This window comes from Eptatretus burgeri, chromosome 6 (assembly GCF_056783735.1).
Source record: "Eptatretus burgeri isolate ZD-2024b chromosome 6, Ebu_testis_v1, whole genome shotgun sequence".
NCBI lineage: Eukaryota > Metazoa > Chordata > Myxini > Myxiniformes > Myxinidae > Eptatretus > Eptatretus burgeri.
This window is the reverse complement of record NC_140966.1, coordinates 104,247,243-104,271,831: the sequence shown is the minus strand read 5'-3', so window position 1 is coordinate 104,271,831 and position 24,589 is coordinate 104,247,243. Positions and strand designations below refer to the sequence as shown.

Below are 24,589 nucleotides of genomic sequence, written 5' to 3'. Positions count from 1 at the left end.
GCATGGTCCTGTGTGAGAGAGAGAGACACACAGAGACACAGAGACACAGACGGATTTCTCAAGATTGAAAGACCTGTTCCAAGTATTTCACCAGTTTGTTTGCGATTTTTGTCAATGTCTGAGGAGAGGGAAGAGGCTATTACCTGTCTGTCAGAAGGATGAGGGATGTCAAAGCAGAGAATGGAATCATCAGCAAAGAGATGAAAATTACTTTCCAGAGAGTCAGTGCAGTCATTGATGAAGATTAAGAATAATGTGGGACCAAAAGAGGCACACTGCATGAGGGTTGCCCCGTGGTTTTCCTCCTTTCATCAAAGAATGAGGGTCCCCTGAACAGACAGGCAATAGGTTGGTGATTCACACTTTATATCCAGTATTGCAGTGAGCACTCAAGGGTGAAGCTCAGGATAATATCACAGGAGAAATCTGTTGAGGTCTTGGTTATTATAACCCCAACCCTAACCCTTACATTCAAACCCAACCCAAATACCTAACAACTCAAATTAAAACCTTCACCCAAACATTCAAACCAAATCCCAAAGCTCACATTCGAACCCAACCCCAACCGTCACGTTAAAACCCATCACCCAAACCCCATAAATCATTTTCACAGTTGATTTTTTTTTCAACAGTTCAATATGTTTATTTTATTAAAGTGCAATAATACAAGGTGAATACAGTCTTTCAAGTCAACAAAGTCCTTTGCTTTTTCTTTTCTTCCAGTTCTGTCTTGACAATGATCTTTCAGGTCATTTAAGTTTGAGGGAGTAGAAGAGAGAGGTAGAATTTTCCTGTACTTTTCTCCCAGAGCTTTGTTGATGTTGCTAAAAATAACAAATAAATACATTACTTATCTCATTTTAAATTAAACAAAATATTTCATGAATTTTTATCCAATTGAACTTACCTCTCATCAAGCACCATCCAACAAAGGAGGACATCGATCGGTAACTTTTCCTGATTTTTCCCAAATTATGCGAGTCTCCAAGGTATCACTCGTACGCTGGGTCATCAGAGAAGAGCTCGTTTTGTGGGTACGGGTTGTTCAAAACTTCTTCAAGCAAATTGATCATTTCACCTCTCGTTTTGGAAAAAAGGGTGTCTTTAGCTTTTATTTATGATACAATTTCCTGTTAACGAAAAGAGGAAAGTGTTTATAAGTTTCATTTGTTTAATACAAGATTACATGCACAAACCAGGCTCTGTGAAGTAATTAAATTACATCAAATCAGACTTTTTCCATCTTTATTTACACATCACAACCCACAACTTCCAAGTGAAAAACAAATTTCAGAAAGTTAATTAAATATACAAAACTAGAATATCTTGGTTGGATAAGTATCCACACCCCTGATAATAGCAATTGTAAATTAGCTCAGGTGTAACCAATCACCTTCAACAATCACACACAAAGTCAATTGGCCTCCACCTGTGTTAAATTGTAGTGATTCTGATAATTTCAGAATAAAATCAGCTGTTCCTGTAGGTTTCCTCAGCTGGGTAGTGAATTTCAGAAAACAAAGACTCAACCATGGCCACCAAGGAGCTTCAAAAGACCTCCGGGATTATTTTGTGGAAAGGCACTGATCAGGGGATGGGAATAAGAATATTTGAAAAGCCTTGAATATCCCTTCTTGTGGAGTCAAGACAATCATGAAGAAGTGGAAGGTGTATGGTTCCACCAAGACCTTGCCAAGATCAGGCTGTCTCTCCAAACTGAATGACCAAGTAAGGAGGGGACTGATCAGAGAAGCCACCAAGAGCCAATGTCAACTTTGAAAGAGCTTCAGGCCATTACGGCAATGACTGGTCATTGTGGGCATGTGACCACAATATTCCAAGCACTCCACAAGCCTGGTTATTATATTATTCCAAACACTCCAGAGATTATTTATCCATGTGGCAAAAAGTTTTGTGCTCTGATGAAACCAAGATGGAACTTTTTGGCTGAAATGCAAAGCATTATGTTTGGCACAAACCCAACACAGCACATCATCCAAAGATCACCATCCCTACTGTGAAGGATGGTGGTGGCAGCATCATGTTTTGGGGATGTTTCTCATCAGCAGGGCCTGGAGCACTTGTCAGGATAGAAGAGAAAATGGATGGAGCAAAATACAGAAAAATCCGAGAGGGAAACCTGCTGCCCCCTGCAAGAAAGCTGAAATTTGGACGCAAGTTCACCTTTCAGCTTGGCAACGACCCGAAGCACACAGCCAAAGCTACACTGGAATGGTGAAGGAACAAAAAGATAAATGTCCTTGAGTGGCCCAGTCAGAGCCCCGACCTAAATCCAATCGAAAATATGTGGCATGACATTAAGATTGCTGTTCATCAATGCTCCCCATGCAACTTGACTGAACTTGAACAGTTTTGTACAGAACAATGGGCAAATATTGCCCAATCGAGGTGTGTAAAGCTGGTGGAGTCCTATCCCAACAGACTCACAGCTGGGATTGCTGTCAAAGGTGCTTCCACCAAGTAATAACTCAGGGGGTGACACTTATCCAACCAAAATATTCTAGTTTTGTATATAAAATTAATTTTCTGAAATTTGTGGGATTTCTTTTTCACTTGGAAGTTGTGGGTTGCGATGTGTAAATAAGCATGGAAAAAGTCTGATTTAATGCAATTTAGTTCCAGGCTATAAGGCAACAAAAGATGAAACTTTTGAAAGAGGGTGTAGACTTTCTGTAGACACTGGATTTTTAAACTTACCTCTATAGATTTGATGTTCGATTCCAAAATATCAATTTGAATGTGATGATCAGCACACGAAGTTGGGAGGAACACTGTTTATCCGAGGCAATTTGAAGTTGTCCCAAGTCAGTTCAGCAAACTCCATTCTCAAACACATCAAGAGCAGGGTTTAAATTCACGATGTTTTCTATTGCTTTTATATGGAGAACAAGGGAAAGGGTGTGGTTTATTGGTGAAGCGATTGCTCAAACAAAGTAAAAGAGAAAGAAGAGAAATAAGGAAAACCACATCAACAGCCAGCCAAACACCCAACAGCAAAGTGTTCCCACAAAGCTTCTGGATGTGACTGAATTGGGGTCTTCTGTGATCTGGCAAGCAGGTAGTTTGAAGCTTTCCCTCAAATCCCTAACCACACATGGAAATTTGGAAAATTTATCATTGATGTGCCACTCCAAAATTTCCCTGGTTTCGCCACCAATGAAAGGAAGTGGACTCGTTTTGGCGATCACGATGCCTGTGGGCTTTGTTTGAGAACGATTCCGGATAAGTCTTGGTGCAGGAAGCTGAATGTCGAGAGAACTTTGGATTAGACATGGAAGACCCCATTGATGTTGAATTATTTTCTCTTGTACATTCAACTCCAGCACCTGCAGAGCCTTTCTATCCACAAAGGGGATTGTGGATGGCCGACGTTTGAGGAACCCATGGCCTGGTGGTATCAGCTTGGGTAAAGATTTCTCCTGTTTTGGAGAGATTCTATGGTATGACTCATGCACTAACAGTGGTAGACCAAATACAAGTCCGAGGCACTTCTGGATGATCATTGTGATCAATGCCATGCTTCCCTGTGACTTTCTGAGATCTTTCTGAGATTGTGTCGTTGGTTCTTGGAGTGATCGTGTTTGGAGTTTAAATGTTGGTTTTGTTTGGTTTCCCCAATGAAGCTTGGTGTGTACACCACATAGATTGGGGCAGGAAAACCGATGCTGCGACCGGACTTTGCTGGAATCCATTTGAGAGTTCCGAGAGCTGATTCTGCTCGAACACACATGTCCTTTGTCTTTCCTGGTGTATCCTTGTTCCTCATGTGTGCTGATCCCAGGGAATGCAGCCATTCTTCCCAAGGTGTGATCAGGATTCAGAAAAGCATACTTGTCATTTTTCGGGTTCAGAAAGTGTTTCATGGACCGATAGTCAGGGTGGTTTGCCTGCAGAGAAAGAAACAGGAATTAATTTGATGGCACAAGCCTTTGGCAAGTTTGCACAATGAACGTGGATTTGAGAATAAAAGGACAATGTTGAGCTGATCAAATGTATATCAAACAATAAAATAAATTTTATGAATGATTCATTTAGAAAGTAAATTAACCCATTTTTCAGCCTTTCACACCAAGTGGTATTCGATATACTAAAAGGCATTGTAATCATGGAATTTTGAATGATCATTATACAATATGGTAAAATCAAAAGTGAACATTGATTTGAGAAAAAAAATCTGATACTTTCCTTCTTCATACTCAGCTTGATGTCATTACCTGGTTCATTGTTGTGCTGTCTTGCTGTTCAACGTGATGGAGATCAATATCGGGTTCAACCTTCAGGGAAGTCTTTCTTCCTCTTGCTGCATACATGTTGTTGTAAACATCCACATCTCTCTCTGTAGATCGATGATGGTAGAAACGGCATCTCGATCGAACCGGGCCAAATCGGGATGGATCTTTACCCGATACACTGGTGATCGGTTGAGCTTTGATGTCACATTCACTGATTTGTTGCATTTCCCGCAAGATGTCACTGCAGTCTGAGTGATAAAAACAATGTCAGGACAAGCAATGTGATGTTTATTATTAATAATAACAATTACCATTATTACGAGCAGAGTATCCATCCGACGGGCGATTTGTTCCATGCATGCAATCCATTCTTCTGGCACATCCCTTTATTTGGGCGGTGTATAGTCAACAGACTGCTGCCTTGATCACTCCCAAAAGTAATTATAATCCCAGTTATGTACATAAATTAAAAACATGCCTTCTCTTTCTGTGCATATACAGTATAATATATCGTAGTTGCACAGCTCAAATCATTACAGTTGCACATGGGCTCACACCAAAGGCTGAAACCCTCAGGCCGACACGTACTGTCGCCTTCACAAGGCCTGTGATGCCGATCATCTCCAACATTTCATGATCATTTTAACAGTTTCTTCGGTTGTTTTACACTGAATAGAAAACTTGGGAGGGTATGGCACTTCCGAAGAGGTCCAAGGTTTAGCAAAATGGCAGATAGAGCAAAATGGTGAAAAAAGAGCAGACAGACAGACAAACACTTGCTCCATTTCACATAGATTACTACGATTTCTTCTTCTTCTTCTTTCGGCTGCTCCTGTTAGGGGTCGCCACAGCGGATCATCCGTATGATCCGCATAGTGATTTGGCACATGTTTTACGCCGGATGCCCTTCCTGACGCAACCCTTGTCGCCTCTTACGACACAGGGATCTGATACACCTATTTTAACCGGGGTATACACCAGCCCAGTACACTGGTACTCATTTTGCCAACCTCGGAAGGATGACAGGCTGAGTCAACCCCCTGGTGTAATAATTCAGTGGCACAACGGGGTTTGAACTCAGGACCTTTTGGATCCCAAGCCGCTGCCCTAACCACTGCGCCAACACCAGGCTCATAGATTACTACGATTTATGAACCAAATATAGAGTAGAGTAAACCCTGAAATATCGTGGGGGTTACGTTCCTTAAAAATGCCGTGATGGATAAAACCGTGATAGTTAAAACCATGATAGTTAAAACCATGATCATTAAAACCATGATAGTTAAAACCACGATAGTTGAAACCGTGATAGTTAAAACCGCGATAGTTGAAACAATGATAGCTAGAACCGTGATAGCTAAAACCGTGATTGTTAAAACCGCGATAGTTAAAACCGCGATAGTTGAAAGCGTGATAGTTAAAACAATGATAGTTAGAACCGTGATGGATAAAACCGTGATAGTTAACACCATGATCGTGAAAACCATGATCGTTAAAACCATGACAGTTAAAACTGCGATAGTTGAAACAGTGATAGTTAAAACAATGATAGAACCGTGATAGTTAAAACCATGATAGTTAAAACCATGATGGTTAAAACCATGATGGTTAAAACCGCAATGGTTGAAACCATGATAGTTAAAACAATGATAGTTAGAACCGTGATAGTTAAAACCGTGATAGTTAAAACCGTGATAACTAAAACCATAATGGTTAAAACCGTGATGGATAAAACTGTGATAGTTAAAACCATGATCGTTAAAACCATGATAGTTAAAACCGTGATAGTTAAAACAATCATAGAACCGTGATAGTTAAAACCGTGATGGTTAAAACCATGATGGTTAAAACCATGACAACTAAAACCGTGAGAACTAAAACCATAATGGTTAAACCCGTGATCGTTTAAACTGTGATAGTTAAAACCATGATGGTTAAAACCGTGATGGTTAAAACCATGATAACGAAAACCGTGATAACTAAAACCATGATGGTTAAAACCGTGATGGTTAGAACCGTGATAGTTAAAACTGTGATAACTAAAACCATCATGGTTAAAACCATGATTGTTTAAACCGTGACAATTAAAACCATGATAATTAAAACCATTATGGTTAAAAGCGTGATAGTTAAAACCGTGATAACTAAAACCATAATGGTTAAAACCGTAATAGTTTAAACCGTGACAATTAAAACCACGATAGTTTAAAGCAATTTCATATGGTAATAAGGGCGGTAGGTTTGCGGGCTTCCAGAAAATCTCGGGGAAGGTCGGTGACAGCCAAAAATAAACATATCACAATTTAAATAAAAATGTAAAATAAATATAAATTAGCTTTCTGATAAAGGGTCCTGCTGATTTGAAGCAGGTTAAACTCAGCCCTTCCTTTCTGTAATTTGTCGAGAACCTGCACCTCTATCTCTCTCTGTCTCTGTCTCTGTCTCTGTCTCTGTCTCTGTCTCTGTCTCTGTCTCTGTCTCTGTCTCTGTCTCTGTCTCTGTCTCTGTCTCTGTCTCTGTCTCTGTCTCTGTCTCTGTCTCTGTCTCTGTCTCTGTCTCTGTCTCTGTCTCTCTCTCTGTCTCTGTCTCTGTCTCTGTCTCTCTCTCTCTCTCTCTCTCTCTCTCTCTCTCTCTCTCTCTCTCTCTCTCTCTCTCTCTCTCTCTCTCTCTCTCTCTCTCTCTCTCTCTCTCTCTCTCTCTGATGAACCATAATCTTAACAGAGCATCGATGCCGCCGACACAGCTTCCTGAGGAAGGGTGGTTTGCCATTGCCTTCCCAGCACCAGTTAGGGCAGGAATTTGGAATTTGTTCATGGTGCCAGCAATCGTTTGCATACTCTTTGTAAAGGTCACCATGAGGTCTTAAACGACCACCAACGAAACGACTAACTCAGCGAGACATCTTCGAGACGAGTGTGTGGAACTCCAGCCCGTCCTGCCAGCCCGAAAACCTCCACCTTTCTTCCTCCATTCTGTAATGTCTTCAATCGTTTCCTTTTCTGAGCTATCGAAGTGTTTCTTTTATCAATTGTTCTGCATTCCTTACACCAGCAAATAAGTAAATAAAAACACACTCTCACCTCAAGCAAGCTTATCCAAAACCTTCACTTTCTGAGTCAAAGATATCACCATTAGCAACAGTTTTCTTTTTGGGAGCCATGGTAGAAAATCAAAAATCAATAACAACCGAAAACAAAGGAATTGATAACGATTGCTCGGAAGATCACACCGAAGTGGTGTTTACATGGAGATCGGTTCAGTCCTGTGATGTCCATGCTGCATGTCTCGGTTGCCCCTTGTACCACAGCAGCACCGCTGATTTAAAATTACATGTGTAAAGTCGAATTATATGTGTAAAGTACAAACTGCTAATAATAATCACTTCTTTTCTCCATCGTTTTACACTTCAGCATCTTCACTGAAGGTGTGTGAGAAACAACAAACGGCTCCTGGTACGAGATGACCGTCTGCTCAAAGACCAAGATTGGTGGAAATTAAACCTCATGATAACGAAATCAGAACACAAGACGTTGCCCCCAATTGGTCAAAACCCACAATATTCAAACCCGCGATATTTAAGGGTTTACTGCTACAAAAGAGCTTTCACTTACTGCAGTCTGGCGGGGCATCTCTGGAACGCCATCTTGATATGGCAAGTAAAATCTGCAACACAAATACATCATCCATAAAACACTTCAACACAACGAGCCTCTCTTCACCTGACTTTGTCTAAGTCCACATGTGATGTGAACAATGCAGCACGATACTCCACCATCCCGTGTAATGTTCTACCCGAGTCCAGAACGGCAGTTTGGGTCGATTTGCCATTTCTATTGGATTGTGAATTTTTGAGCAGGTAACCATCAAAATCATACCTGAGTGATATGGTTCAAGATCATGCAAACTGCCGTGAAGATGATGCACGCCTTGATGATGTTGATATTTATGACGTTCCCATTGTTGTAAAATTGGCAATTGATTGTCCTCAATATTGCTGTGAACAAAAGAACAGAGCACGGTAAAGGCCTACATTTGGGATTGCTTTACCTTTTGGGCCAACACTGAATGTTCTCTCAAGATTTCCTGAGAATCTGATACAATTGGCAAACATCATATAAACCAGAAAGCCTGGTGTTGTTGTAACGGTGAAGGTGGCTGGCTTTGAAGATCTTTGGGTCTTGAGTTCAAGCTCCTGTCCAACCATTGAATTAACACCAGGTGGGTTAACTCAGCCTGTCATCCTTCCGAAGTCAGCAAAATGAGTACCAGCTTATTGGAAGCAGGGGACATTGCATCAGTGGAACTGCTGCAACTCAAGAAAAAATGATGCAGCAAAGCAAACACAGGTTGCATATCCACATGAATAAATGTCTGTGTGTTTGTGTGTGTTTATGTGGTGAGGCATCGCTCTCCCCATCTTCCCCCACTTCCTCGCTCTTCTCCCATTCCTAGCTTACCCTCCCTCCTCCCAACATCCATTCAATCCTCTCCCCTCCCTCTGTCCTCTCCTCTCCTTCCCTCTCCCCTCCCTCTGACCTCTCCTCTCCTTCCCTCTCCCCTCCCTTCCCTCTGTCCTCTCTGTTAAATAAACTGATCAATCGAACAGCTTGTTTTGTAATAAAATATCATGAGAACAATGATGAAATGATGGAGAACATCACAACACATTTCACAAGTGGCAAGGAGGATGATGGACACGTGATTTGAAAGCTGGTTCAAGATAAACCGTTGAATGAATGAGGTATTTTATTCCCTGCAACCCACGACGACAGAAAACAGACTTTTTGGAGCATCGGTCACATTTTCCATCCAATCATCATCGAACTTTGGATGAAGTTTTTACCATTGTACACATTTCATCATGTGTCAGCTTGGTTGTGGGATGGGTTTGAAGGCCACAAGGTTCAAGTTGAGGAATCTTTCCTTCGTGTTGGGAAAGGAGGTGCACAGAGCAAACTGAACAAGTGCAAACACATCTACACTTGCAACTACAGGTGGTTCAAGCCCAAGTTTCCCGAGCGCGACCCTAAAAAAAACGGGAAAAGGCAGGAATTCCTGAATTAATTTCCCACAATTTTTTCGGAATTCTTGGGAAACGAGTTAGCGGGAAGGAACACGAACTTGGGCTCCATTTGTTTGAAAGAATTTCTCAGCTCAAACTCGAGAAAATCAGGCTTGGACCATCTCTAATTTCCACAATAGGTGGCATGTCAGCGGTGTGGCACGATAGTGGCCGGTGTTTTGCAATAATGGCCGGTGTGGCACAATAGGGGCTGGTGTGGCACGATAGTGGCTGGTGTGGCACAATAGTGGCCGGTGTGGCACGATAGCGGCCGGTGTGGCACGATAGTGGCTGGTGTGGCACAATAGTGGCCGGTGTGGCACGATAGCGGCCGGTGTGGCACGATAGTGGCTGGTGTGGCACAATAGTGGCCGGTGTGGCACGATAGTGGCTGGTGTGGCACGATAGTGGCCGGTGTGGCAAGATAGTGGCTGGTGTGGCACAATAGTGGCTGGTGTGGCATGATAGTGGCTGGTGTGGGACAATAGTGGCCGGTGTGGAAAGATAGTGGCTGGTGTGGCACAATAGTGGCTGGTGTTGCACGATAGAGGCCGGTGTGGCACAATAGTGGCCGGTGTGGCACGATAGTGGCTGGTGTGGTACAATAGTGGCCGGTGTGGCAAGATAGTGGCTGGTGTTGCACGATAGTGGCTGGTGTGGCACAATAGTGGCCGGTGTGGCACGACAGTGGCCGGTGTGGTGCAATAGTGGCCGGTGTGGCACGATAGTGGATGGTGTGGCACAATAGTGGCTGGTGTGGCACAATAGTGGCTGGTGTGGCACAATAGTGGCTGGTGTGGCACAATAGTGGCTGGTGTTGCACGATAGTGGCCGGTGTGGCACGACAGTGGCTGGTGTGGTGCAATAGTGGCCGGTGTGGCGCAAAGGGAAACATAGAAGAAAATGAGCACGAAAATATAATCCTCAACTTTGTGTGGACAGGAACCTTGAGTGGAGTCCTTTTTCATCTCATTCACACAAGGGCCTGACTCAATGGACGCTCCACGACGTGGTCAAGGATCCTTGTGGACGCCGATTGTCCCGATGCAGCCAAGTTCCTCTCCCGTGGCATGACAGGGGCCACGTGCCGCATCACGTGATCAACAAAACTTTCATCACAACTCGTTCAGATTATAATCTGAATAATTATTCATGACAAGTTATAATGACCAAGTCATATACACACATTATATATATATATATATATATATATATATATATATATATATATATATATATATATATATATATATATATATATATATATATATCAATGTCTCGCGTGAGGGCGAGGCATGTGTGTGGGGGTGAAGAAGACTCCGCCGTGATGGCTGTGTCCGATCATCTTCATCAACTCGTCTTGATCATCAACATCGCGATCGCATTATTGCATCAAGTTTATCATCATTATTATTAAAGATAAGATTCATGATCTTAATAACTCAAGAAAATAAACTTTATTTTGTGTTCTTCAAACAGGAAGGGACGAAGCCTGTTGTTTGTTTGTTTATTTGTTTGTTTGATCATCTTAAAATGATGAATTCACCTGCGATGAGCAGGCCGATGTATCTCCGCATCAACTTTGATCTTCGAGAAAGGATGATTTACCCAAGGAATCCCAAAAGAGAATGATTCCCATCTCTTGGTTGTTGTTCCTTGATAAAATTTCTGCATACTAATAATATGTAGATAGAAAAGGAAGAATCCAAGGTACTTACCATCGTGCAGGTTCGAGAACCAGGAACCATCACGGTACTGAAACAAAACACAAACAACACGTCACGTGATGGAAAGTTTTCAAACATCGATCCCAAAGTGGAACTTTTAACCACAAGTTAAAATGTAAAATAATTAATTTAATTTAAACAACCTTGGTTGATAATTATTATTCTAATATCTGATTAAGATTTCGGGAATCCACTCAAGGCAAAGGCTCAATGCAAGTAAATGTAACCACCTTTCCAGGTAGATCATTCCGTGCAGTTTCTGACCCGACTAAAGATATTGGCACACAATTACCTTCTCTTTTCGAAAGGTACCGGTGGATTTTTAACGTTCACAAGTCAGTGCAGGTCGATGGGACGACCGGCTCTCGGTTTCATCGAAACGATGGTGTACCCGAGGGAGCAATAACTGGCTTGTGAATCACCAGGAAGGTGGTTTATAGTCGGTTGACAATGAAACACACACGAGAATGTTCAAACGGGAGAACGTGAACAATCACCGAGCGATCCTGGTTGTTCACAAAAATCACTTCCAGGTATCTCGAGGTTAAAGGTGTTCGATGTGCACGTGATGTCCACGTGGTCACGTGAATCAAACTCCCACGTGAACAGGTTCACGTGGATCCTTCAGGTCGTCCACCCTTAAAAACCTTCAAACATCCCATGAATCGACTCATCTTGGGATTCACAGCAACTGTGTTTATGGGGAATGACGTCATACCTGAGAAGGACGGAGAGAGTTCGGGAGGAGTTGAAAGAACCTTTCCCAAAGGTAATCATAATATCCTTGTTTCTGTGTGATAGACAACAGGACAGAAAATACACAGTGTAAGACAAAGTGGGGAATTCGGGACATTTCGAACGTTTACCTTCATATCCCGAGTTTGCCTGAAGGTACAAGCAAGGAAATAGTGACGTCACTGCAATCACGGAGGGAATTTCAGACCCAAGGTACCGACACACAATGACCAACTCTTTTCTAAAGATACAAACCATGATGTTTAACACGAACACGTTAAGTACCGACGGGACGGCCGGCTTTACGTCCTCTTCCAAAAGCGGGTTTGATTCGAAATGGGAAGCAGCACCAGGTCGGGAGTTTTCATTTCCACGAACACAGAGTAGGCCCTTGTGTGCCGGTACCCTGTCCACCTGACAAACTTCCTCCCAAACTCGATGTTCAAACGACACAGTAAGGATGACACAACAAATTCCTCGATTAAAACTCACCGGTTGAGAGAACAGTTGATGGTAAAATATTAAATTGATAACGAGCAAGGAGGTCATGAAGAAACGTGTGAACTCCATCGTGGGCTCGAACTGTGAGGGGAAAACCCTCGGAGCACACAATGAAATAACGGACGATCGTTGTCCCTCTGTGACGTCACAACAATGTGACTCACAAACACGTTTTACACATTTTATTCACACGAAATCCGATCAAATTACAAGCACAGTTATAATAACTCGAACAGACACTCGTACAATACTTTACCATTAATAATAATAATCACAAAAATAATCATCATCATAATAATCTGTCGATAATTCCAACAATCTGTGTGTATGTGTATGTGTGTCTGTGTGTGTGTCTGTGTGTGTGTCTGTGTCTGTGTGTGTGTCTGTGTGTGTGTGTGTGTGTGTGTGTGTGTGTGTGTGTGTCTGTGTGTGTGTGTGTGTGTGTGTGTGTGTGTGTCTGTGTGTGTGTGTGTGTGTGTGTGTGTGTCTGTGTCTGTGTGTGTGTGTGTGTGTGTGTGTCTGTGTGTGTGTGTGTGTGTCTGTGTGCGTGTCTGTGTGTGTGTGTGTCTGTGTGTGTGTCTGTGTCTGTTTGTCTGTGTCTGTTTGTGTGTGTCTGTGTGTGTGTGTCTGTGTGTGTGTGTGTCTGTGTGTGTGTCTGTGTGTGTATGTCTGTGACCGCTGCTTCTCGACAACCTCTGGTCCGATCTAATTGAAACTTGCCAGGTATATTACTGGGGACCTGAGTATGTGCCTTTTCAAGGTTTGATATTAATCGGACAAGTGGTTTCCAAGTTATGGCCATTTATTTACCAACCAATGACAGAATACGGTGCTATGACGTCACGATTGACGAAACAATACTTTTTTTCCATTTTTTTATTATTATCTTTTGCATGTACGGCCACGCACGAGTAATGATAATTTTATTTCTGTAATGCCTTTTCCCTGTGGAAACATGAATTCAATCATATGACACACAGGTGTTTACTCACCATATTACACACAGGTGTTTACTTTATCCATCATATTACACACATGTGTTTACTCATCATATGACACACAGGTGTTTACTTTTCCATCATAGTACATACACGTGTTTACTCATCATATGACACACAGATGTTTACTCACCATATTACACACAGGTGTTTACTTTATCCATCATATTACACACAGGTGTTTACTCATCATATGACACACAGGTGTTTACTTTTCCATCATAGTACATACAGGTGTTTACTCATCATATGACACACAGATGTTTACTCACCATATTACACACAGGTGTTTACTCACCATATTACACACAGGTGTTTACTCACCATATTACACACAGGTGTTTACTCACCATATTACACACAGGTGTTTACTCATCATATTATATACAGATGTTTACTCATCATATTACATACAGATGTTTACTCACCATATTACACACAGATGTTTACTCACCATATTACACACAGGTGTTTACTTTATCCATCATATTACACACAGGTGTTTACTTTTCCATCATATTACATACAGGTGTTTATCCATCATATTACACACAGTTGTTTACTCATCATATTACACAGAGATGTTTACTCACCATATTACACACAGATGTTTACTCACCATATTACACACAGGTGTTTACTCATCATATTACACACAGGTGTTTACTCATCATATTACATACAGATGTTTACTCATCATATTACATACAGATGTTTACTCACCATATTACACACAAGTGTTTACTTTATCCATCATATTACACACAGGTGTTCACTCATCATATGACACACAGATGTTTACTCACCATATTACACACAGATGTTTACTCACCATATTACACACAGAAGTTTACTCACCATATTACACACAGGTGTTTACTTTATCCATCATATTACACACAGGTGTTTACTCATCATATGACACACAGGTGTTTACTTTTCCATCATATTACATACAGGTGTTTATCCATCATATTACACACAGTTGTTTACTCATCATATTACACAGAGATGTTTCCTCACCATATTACACACAGTTGTTTACTCACCATATTACACACAGGTGTTTACTCATCATATTACACACAGGTGTTTACTCATCATATTACACAGAGATGTTTACTCACCATATTACACACAGATGTTTACTCACCATATTACACACAGGTGTTTACTCATCATATTACACACAGGTGTTTATCCATCATATTACACACAGTTGTTTACTCATCATATTACACAGAGATGTTTACTCACCATATTACACACAGTTGTTTACTCACCATATTACACACAGGTGTTTACTCATCATATTACACACAGGTGTTTACTCATCATATTACATACAGATGTTTACTCATCATATTACATACAGATGTTTACTCACCATATTACACACAAGTGTTTACTTTATCCATCATATTACACACAGGTGTTTACTCATCATATGACACACAGATGTTTACTCACCATATTACACACAGATGTTTACTCACCATATTACACACAGATGTTTACTCACCATATTACACAGAGGTGTTTACTTTATCCATCATATTACACACAGGTGTTTACTCATCATATGACACACAGGTGTTTACTTTTCCATCATATTACATACAGGTGTTTACTCATCATATGACACACAGATGTTTACTCACCATATTACACACAGGTGTTTACTCACCATATTACACACAGGTGTTTACTCACCATATTACACACAGGTGTTTACTCATCATATTACATACAGATGTTTACTCACCATATTACACACAGATGTTTACTCACCATATTACATACAGGTGTTTACTCACCATATTACACACAGGTGTTTACTTTATCCATCATATTACATACAGTTGTTTACTCACCATATTACACACAGATGTTTACTCATCATATTACATACAGGTGTTTACTCACCATATTACACACAGGTGTTTACTTTATCCATCATATTACATACAGATGTTTACTCATCATATTACACACAGATGTTTACTCACCATATTACACACAGGTGTTTACTTTATCCATCATATTACATACAGATGTTTACTCATCATATTACACACAGATGTTTACTCACCATATTACACACAGGTGTTTACTTTATCCATCATATTACACACAGATGTTTACTCACCATATTACACACAGATGTTTACTCACCATATTACACACAGGTGTTTACTTTATCCATCATATTACACACAGATGTTTACTCACCATATTACACACATATGTTTACTTTATCCATCATATTACACACAGATGTTTACTCACCATATTACACACAGATGTTTACTCACCATATTACACACAGGTGTTTACTCACCATATTACACACAGGTGTTTACTCATCATATTACATACAGATGTTTACTCATCATATTACATACAGATGTTTACTCATCATATTACATACAGGTGTTTACTCATCATATTACATACAGGTGTTTACTCACCATATTACACACAGGTGTTTACTTTATCCATCATATTACACACAGTTGTTTACTCACCATATTACACACAGGTGTTTACTTTATCCATCATATTACACACAGTTGTTTACTCACCATATTACACACAGGTGTTTACTTTATCCATCATATTACATACAGTTGTTTACTCACCATATTACACACAGGTGTTTACTCACCATAATACACACAGGTGTTTACTCACCATATTACACACAGGTGTTTACTTTATCCATCATATTACACACAGTTGTTTACTCACCATATTACACACAGGTGTTTACTTTATCCATCATATTACATACAGTTGTTTACTCACCATATTACACACAGGTGTTTACTCACCATATTACACACAGGTGTTTACTCACCATATTACACACAGGTGTTTACTTTATCCATCATATTACACACAGTTGTTTACTCACCATATTACACACAGGTGTTTACTTTATCCATCATATTACATACAGTTGTTTACTCACCATATTACACACAGATGTTTACTCACCATATTACACACAGGTGTTTACTTTATCCATCATATTACACACAGATGTTTACTCACCATATTACACACAGATGTTTACTCACCATATTACACACAGGTGTTTACTCATCATATTACACACAGGTGTTTACTCACCATATTACACACAGGTGTTTTCTCACCATATTACATACAGATCTTCACTCATCATATTACACACAGGTGTTTACTCACCATATTACACACAGGTGTTTACTCATCATATTACACACAGGTGTTTACTCATCATATTACACACAGGTGTTTACTCACCATATTACACACAGGTGTTTTCTCACCATATTACATACAGATGTTCACTCATCATATTACACACAGGTGTTTACTCACCATATTACATACAGATGTTTACTCACCATATTACACACAGGTGTTTACTCACCATATTACACACAGATGTTTACTCACCATATTACACACAGGTGTTTACTTTATCCATCATATTACACACAGTTGTTTACTCACCATATTACACACAGGTGTTTACTCACCATATTACACACAGGTGTTTACTCACCATATTACACACAGATGTTTACTCACGATATTACACACAGGTGTTTACTCACCATATGACACACACGTGTTTACTCACCATATTACACACAGATGTTTACTCACCATATTACACACAGGTGTTTACTTTATCCATCATATTACACACAGGTGTTTACTCACCATATTACACACAGATGTTTACTCACCATATTACACACAGGTGTTTACTCACCATATTACACACAGATGTTTACTCACGATATTACACACAGGTGTTTACTCACCATATGACACACACGTGTTTACTCACCATATTACACACAGATGTTTACTCACGATATTACACACAGATGTTTACTCACCGGATTACACACAGGTGTTTACTCACCATATTACACACAGGTGTTTACTCACCATATTACACACAGGTGTTTACTCACCATATTACACACAGATGTTTACTCACCATATTACACACAGATGTTTACTCACCATATTACACACAGATGTTTACTCACCATATTACTCACAGATGTTTACTCACCATATTACACACAGATGTTTACTCACCATATTACACACAGATTTTTACTCACCATATTACACACAGGTGTTTACTCATCATATTACATACAGATGTTTACTCATCATATTACACACAGATGTTTACTCACCATATTACACACAGGTGTTTACTCATCATATTACACACAGATGTTTACTCATCATATTACACACAGATGTTTACTCACCATATTACACACAGGTGTTTACTCATCATATTACACACAGGTGTTTACTCATCATATTACACACAGGTGTTTACTCATCATATTACACACAGGTGTTTACTCACCATATTACACACAGGTGTTTACTCACCATATTACACACAGGTGTTTACTCACCATATTACACACAGGTGTTTACTCACCATATTACACACAGGTGTTTACTCACCATATTACACACAGGTGTTTACTCATCATATTACACACAGGTGTTTACTCATCATATTACACACAGGTGTTTACTCATCATATTACACACAGATGTTTACTCACCATATTACACACAGGTGTTTACTCATCATATTACACACAGGTGTTTACTCATCATATTACATACAGGTGTTTACTCACCATATTACACACAGATGTTTACTCACCATATTACACACAGGTGTTTACTCACCATATTACACACAGGTGTTTACTCATCATATTACACACAGGTGTTTACTCATCATATTACATACAGGTGTTTACTCACCATATTACACACAGATGTTTACTCACAATATTACACACAGATGTTTCCTCACCATATTACACACAGATGTTTACTCACCATATTACACACAGGTGTTTACTCACCATATTACACACAGATGTTTACTCACCATATTACACACAGGTGTTTACTTTATCCATCATATTACACACAGTTGTTTACTCACCATATTACACACAGGTGTTTACTCACCATATTACACACAGGTGTTTACTCACCATATTACACGCAGATGTTTACTCATCATATTACACACAGGTGTTTACTCATCATATTACACACAGGTGTTTACTCACCATATTACACACAGGTGTTTACTCACCATATTACACACAGGTGTTTACTCACCATATTACACACAGGTGTTTACTCACCATATGACACACACGTGTTTACTCACCATATTACACACAGATGTTTACTCACCATATTACACACAGGTGTTTACTTTATCCATCATATTACACACAGGTGTTTACTCACCATATTACACACAGATGTTTACTCACCATATTACACACAGGTGTTTACTCATCATATTACACACAGGTGTTTACTCACCATATTACACACAGGTGTTTTCTCACCATATTACATACAGATGTTCACTCATCATATTACACACAGGTGTTTACTCACCATATTACATACAGATGTTTACTCACCATATTACACACAGGTGTTTACTCACCATATTACACACAGATGTTTACTCACCATATTACACACAGGTGTTTACTTTATCCATCATATTACACACAGTTGTTTACTCACCATATTACACACAGGTGTTTACTCACCATATTACACACAGGTGTTTACTCACCATATTACACACAGATGTTTACTCACGATATTACACACAGGTGTTTACTCACCATATGACACACACGTGTTTACTCACCATATTACACACAGATGTTTACTCACCATATTACACACAGGTGTTTACTTTATCCATCATATTACACACAGGTGTTTACTCACCATATTACACACAGATGTTTACTCACCATATTACACACAGGTGTTTACTCACCATATTACACACAGACGTTTACTCACGATATTACACACAGGTGTTTACTCACCATATGACACACACGTGTTTACTCACCATATTACACACAGATGTTTACTCACGATATTACACACAGATGTTTACTCACCGGATTACACACAGGTGTTTACTCACCATATTACACACAGGTGTTTACTCACCATATTACACACAGGTGTTTACTCACCATATTACACACAGGTGTTTACTCACCATATTACACACAGATGTTTACTCACCATATTACACACAGATGTTTACTCACCATATTACACACAGATGTTTACTCACCATATTACGCACAGATGTTTACTCACCATATTAGACACAGATGTTTACTCACCATATTACACACAGATTTTTACTCAACATATTACACACAGGTGTTTACTCATCATATTACATACAGATGTTTACTCATCATATTACACACAGATGTTTACTCACCATATTACACACAGGTGTTTACTCATCATATTACACACAGATGTTTACTCATCATATTACACACAGATGTTTACTCACCATATTACACACAGGTGTTTACTCATCATATTACACACAGGTGTTTACTCATCATATTACACACAGGTGTTTACTCATCATATTACACACAGGTGTTTACTCACCATATTACACACAGGTGTTTACTCACCATATTACACACAGGTGTTTACTCACCATATTACACACAGGTGTTTACTCACCATATTACACACAGGTGTTTACTCATCATATTACACACAGGTGTTTACTCATCATATTACACACAGGTGTTTACTCATCATATTACACACAGGTGTTTACTCATCATATTACACACAGATGTTTACTCACCATATTACACACAGATGTTTACTCACCATATTACACACAGATGTTTACTCACCATATTACACACAGATGTTTACTCACCATATTACACACAGGTGTTTACTCATCATATTACACACAGATGTTTACTCATCATATTACACACAGATGTTTACTCACCATATTACACACAGGTGTTTACTCATCATATTACACACAGGTGTTTACTCATCATATTACACACAGGTGTTTACTCATCATATTACACACAGGTGTTTACTCACCATATTACACACAGGTGTTTACTCACCATATTACACACAGGTGTTTACTCACCATATTACACACAGGTGTTTACTCACCATATTACACACAGGTGTTTACTCATCATATTACACACAGGTGTTTACTCATCATATTACACACAGGTGTTTACTCATCATATTACACACAGGTGTTTACTCATCATATTACACACAGATGTTTACTCACCATATTACACACAGATGTTTACTCACCATATTACACACAGATGTTTACTCACCATATTACACACAGATGTTTACTCACCATATTACACACAGGTGTTTACTCATCATATTACACACAGGTGTTTACTCATCATATTACACACAGGTGTTTACTCATCATATTACACACAGGTGTTTACTCACCATATTACACACAGGTGTTTACTCACCATATTACACACAGGTGTTTACTCACCATATTACACACAGATGTTTACTCATCATATTACACACAGGTGTTTACTCACCATATTACACACAGGTGTTTACTCACCATATTACACACAGATGTTTACTCATCATATTACACACAGGTGTTTACTCATCATATTACACACAGGTGTTTACTCACCATATTACACACAGGTGTTTACTCACCATATTACACACAGGTGTTTACTCATCATATTACACACAGGTGTTTACTCATCATATTACACACAGGTGTTTACTCATCATATTACACACAGGTGTTTACTCACCATATTACACACAGGTGTTTACTCACCATATTACACACAGGTGTTTACTCACCATATTACACACAGGTGTTTACTCATCATATTACACACAGATGTTTACTCACCATATTACACACAGATGTTTACTCACCATATTACACACAGATGTTTACTCACCATATTACACACAGATGTTTACTCACCATATTACACACAGATGTTTACTCACCATATTACACACAGGTGTTTACTCATCATATTACACACAGGTGTTTACTCATCATATTACACACAGGTGTTTACTCATCATATTACACACAGGTGTTTACTCATCATATTACACACAGGTGTTTACTCACCATATTACACACAGGTGTTTACTCACCATATTACACACAGGTGTTTACTCACCATATTACACACAGGTGTTTACTCATCATATTACACACAGGTGTTTACTCATCATATTACACACAGGTGTTTACTCATCATATTACACACAGGTGTTTACTCATCATATTACACACAGATGTTTACTCACCATATTACACACAGATGTTTACTCACCATATTACACACAGATGTTTACTCACCATATTACACACAGATGTTTACTCACCATATTACACACAGATGTTTACTCATCATATTACACACAGATGTTTACTCACCATATTACACACAGGTGTTTACTCACCATATTACACACAGGTGTTTACTCACCATATTACACACAGGTGTTTACTCATCATATTACACACAGGTGTTTACTCATCATATTACACACAGGTGTTTACTCATCATATTACACACAGATGTTTACTCACCATATTACACACAGGTGTTTACTCACCATATTACACACAGGTGTTTACTCATCATATTACACACAGGTGTTTACTCATCATATTACACACAGGTGTTTACTCATCATATTACACACAGGTGTTTACTCATCATATTACATACAGGTGTTTACTCACCATATTACACACAGATGTTTACTCACCATATTACACACAGATGTTTCCTCACCATATTACACACAGATGTTTACTCACCATATTACACACAGGTGTTTACTCACCATATTACACACAGATGTTTACTCACCATATTACACACAGGTGTTTACTTTATCCATCATATTACACACAGATGTTTACTCACCATATTACACACAGATGTTTACTCACCATATTACACACAGGTGTTTCCTCACCATATTACACACAGGTGTTTACTCACCATATTACACACAGGTGTTTACTTTATCCATCATATTACACACAGGTGTTTACTCACCATATTACACACAGATGTTTACTCACCATATTACACACAGGTGTTTACTCACCATATTACACACAGATGTTTACTCACGATATTACACACAGGTGTTTACTCACCATATGACACACACGTGTTTACTCACCATATTACACACAGATGTTTACTCACGATATTACACACAGATGTTTACTCACCGGATTACACACAGGTGTTTACTCACCATATTACACACAGGTGTTTACTCACCATATTACACACAGGTGTTTACTCACCATATTACACACAGATGTTTACTCACCATATTACACACAGTTTACTCACCATATTACACACAGATGTTTACTCACCATATTACACACAGATGTTTACTCACCATATTACACACAGATGTTTACTCACCATATTACACACAGATTTTTACTCACCATATTAGACACAGGTGTTCACTCATCATATTACATACAGATGTTTACTCATCATATTACACACAGATGTTTACTCACCATATTACACACAGGTGTTTACTCATCATATTACACACAGATGTTTACTCATCATATTACACACAGATGTTTACTCACCATATTACACACAGGTGTTTACTCATCATATTACATACAGGTGTTTACTCATCATATTACACACAGGTGTTTACTCATCATATTACACACAGGTGTTTACTCATCATATTACACACAGGTGTTTACTCACCATATTACACACAGGTGTTTACTCACCATATTACACACAGGTGTTTACTCACCATATTACACACAGGTGTTTACTCACCATATTACACACAGGTGTTTACTCATCATATTACACACAGGTGTTTACTCATCATATTACACACAGATGTTTACTCACCATATTACACACAGGTGTTTACTCATCATATTACACACAGGTGTTTACTCATCATATTACATACAGGTGTTTACTCACCATATTACACACAGATGTTTACTCACCATATTACACACAGGTGTTTACTCACCATATTACATACAGGTGTTTACTCATCATATTACACACAGGTGTTTACTCACCATATTACACACAGGTGTTTACTCACCATATTACACACAGATGTTTACTCACCATATTACACACAGGTGTTTACTTTATCCATCATATTACACACAGGTGTTTACTCACCATATTACACACAGATGTTTACTCACCATATTACACACAGGTGTTTACTCACCATATTACACACAGGTGTTTACTCACCATATTACATACAGGTGTTTACTCATCATATTACACACAGGTGTTTACTCATCATATTACATACAGGTGTTTACTCACCATATTACACACAGGTGTTTACTCACCATATTACACACAGATGTTTCCTCACCATATTACACACAGATGTTTACTCACCATATTACACACAGATGTTTCCTCACCATATTACACACAGGTGTTTACTCACCATATTACACACAGGTGTTTACTCACCATATTACACACAGATGTTTCCTCACCATATTACACACAGATGTTTACTCACCATATTACACACAGATGTTTACTCACCATATTACACACAGATGTTTACTCACCATATTACACACAGATGTTTACTCACCATATTACACACAGGTGTTTCCTCACCATATTACACACAGGTGTTTACTCACCATATTACACACAGGTGTTTCCTCACCATATTACACACAGGTGTTTCCTCACCATATTACACACAGGTGTTTCCTCACCATATTACACATAGATGTTTACTCACCATATTACACACAGGTGTTTCCTCACCATATTACACACAGGTGTTTCCTCACCATATTACACACAGGTGTTTCCTCACCATATTACACACAGGTGTTTCCTCACCATATTACACACCGGTGTTTACTCACCATATTACACACAGGTGTTTCCTCACCATATTACACACAGGTGTTTCCTCACCATATTACACACAGGTGTTTCCTCACCATATTACACACAGGTGTTTCCTCACCATATTACACACAGGTGTTTCCTCACCATATTACACACAGGTGTTTCCTCACCATATTACACACAGGTGTTTCCTCACCATATTACACACAGGTGTTTCCTCACCATATTACACACAGGTGTTTCCTCACCATATTACACACAGGTGTTTACTCATCACGTTACACATTGTTGTAATAAAAAGAATCATGAAAACACCTGCCCATCTCCCGAATGACGTGCAGGTTTAAATCACAATCCCAGGGGAAAGTCTGGTCACCATGGAAACCGCGCCTGTCTGGAACATTGGTGGAAACAAGATTGCGAGTTTTTCCTCGTTCCCTCAGGATATCTCTTC

General features: G+C 39.2%; 1 protein-coding gene across 6 annotated transcripts; it reads right to left on the bottom strand.

Annotated features, from left to right (window-relative positions):
* Positions 1-614: 614 nt before the first annotated feature.
* Positions 615-24,588, bottom strand: LOC147025519 (uncharacterized). Of its 6 annotated transcripts, XM_085886525.1 has the most exons (10): positions 24,451-24,588; positions 12,270-12,415; positions 11,761-11,832; positions 11,034-11,070; positions 8,129-8,247; positions 7,865-7,916; positions 4,236-4,501; positions 2,719-3,908; positions 908-1,130; positions 615-824 (listed from the first exon to the last, which is right to left on the bottom strand). In XM_085886525.1, exons 2-8 carry the CDS (start codon positions 12,345-12,347, stop codon positions 2,946-2,948), a joined length of 1,587 nt encoding a protein of 528 aa, XP_085742651.1. In that variant the 5' UTR covers positions 12,348-12,415; positions 24,451-24,588; the 3' UTR covers positions 615-824; positions 908-1,130; positions 2,719-2,945. The 6 variants fall into 6 exon arrangements, with proteins under 6 accessions (XP_085742651.1, XP_085742649.1, XP_085742652.1 ...); XM_085886523.1 differs by lacking the exon at positions 24,451-24,588 and having other exon boundaries at positions 12,270-12,462; XM_085886528.1 differs by lacking the exon at positions 12,270-12,415 and having other exon boundaries at positions 617-824.
* Position 24,589: the final 1 nt, after the last annotated feature.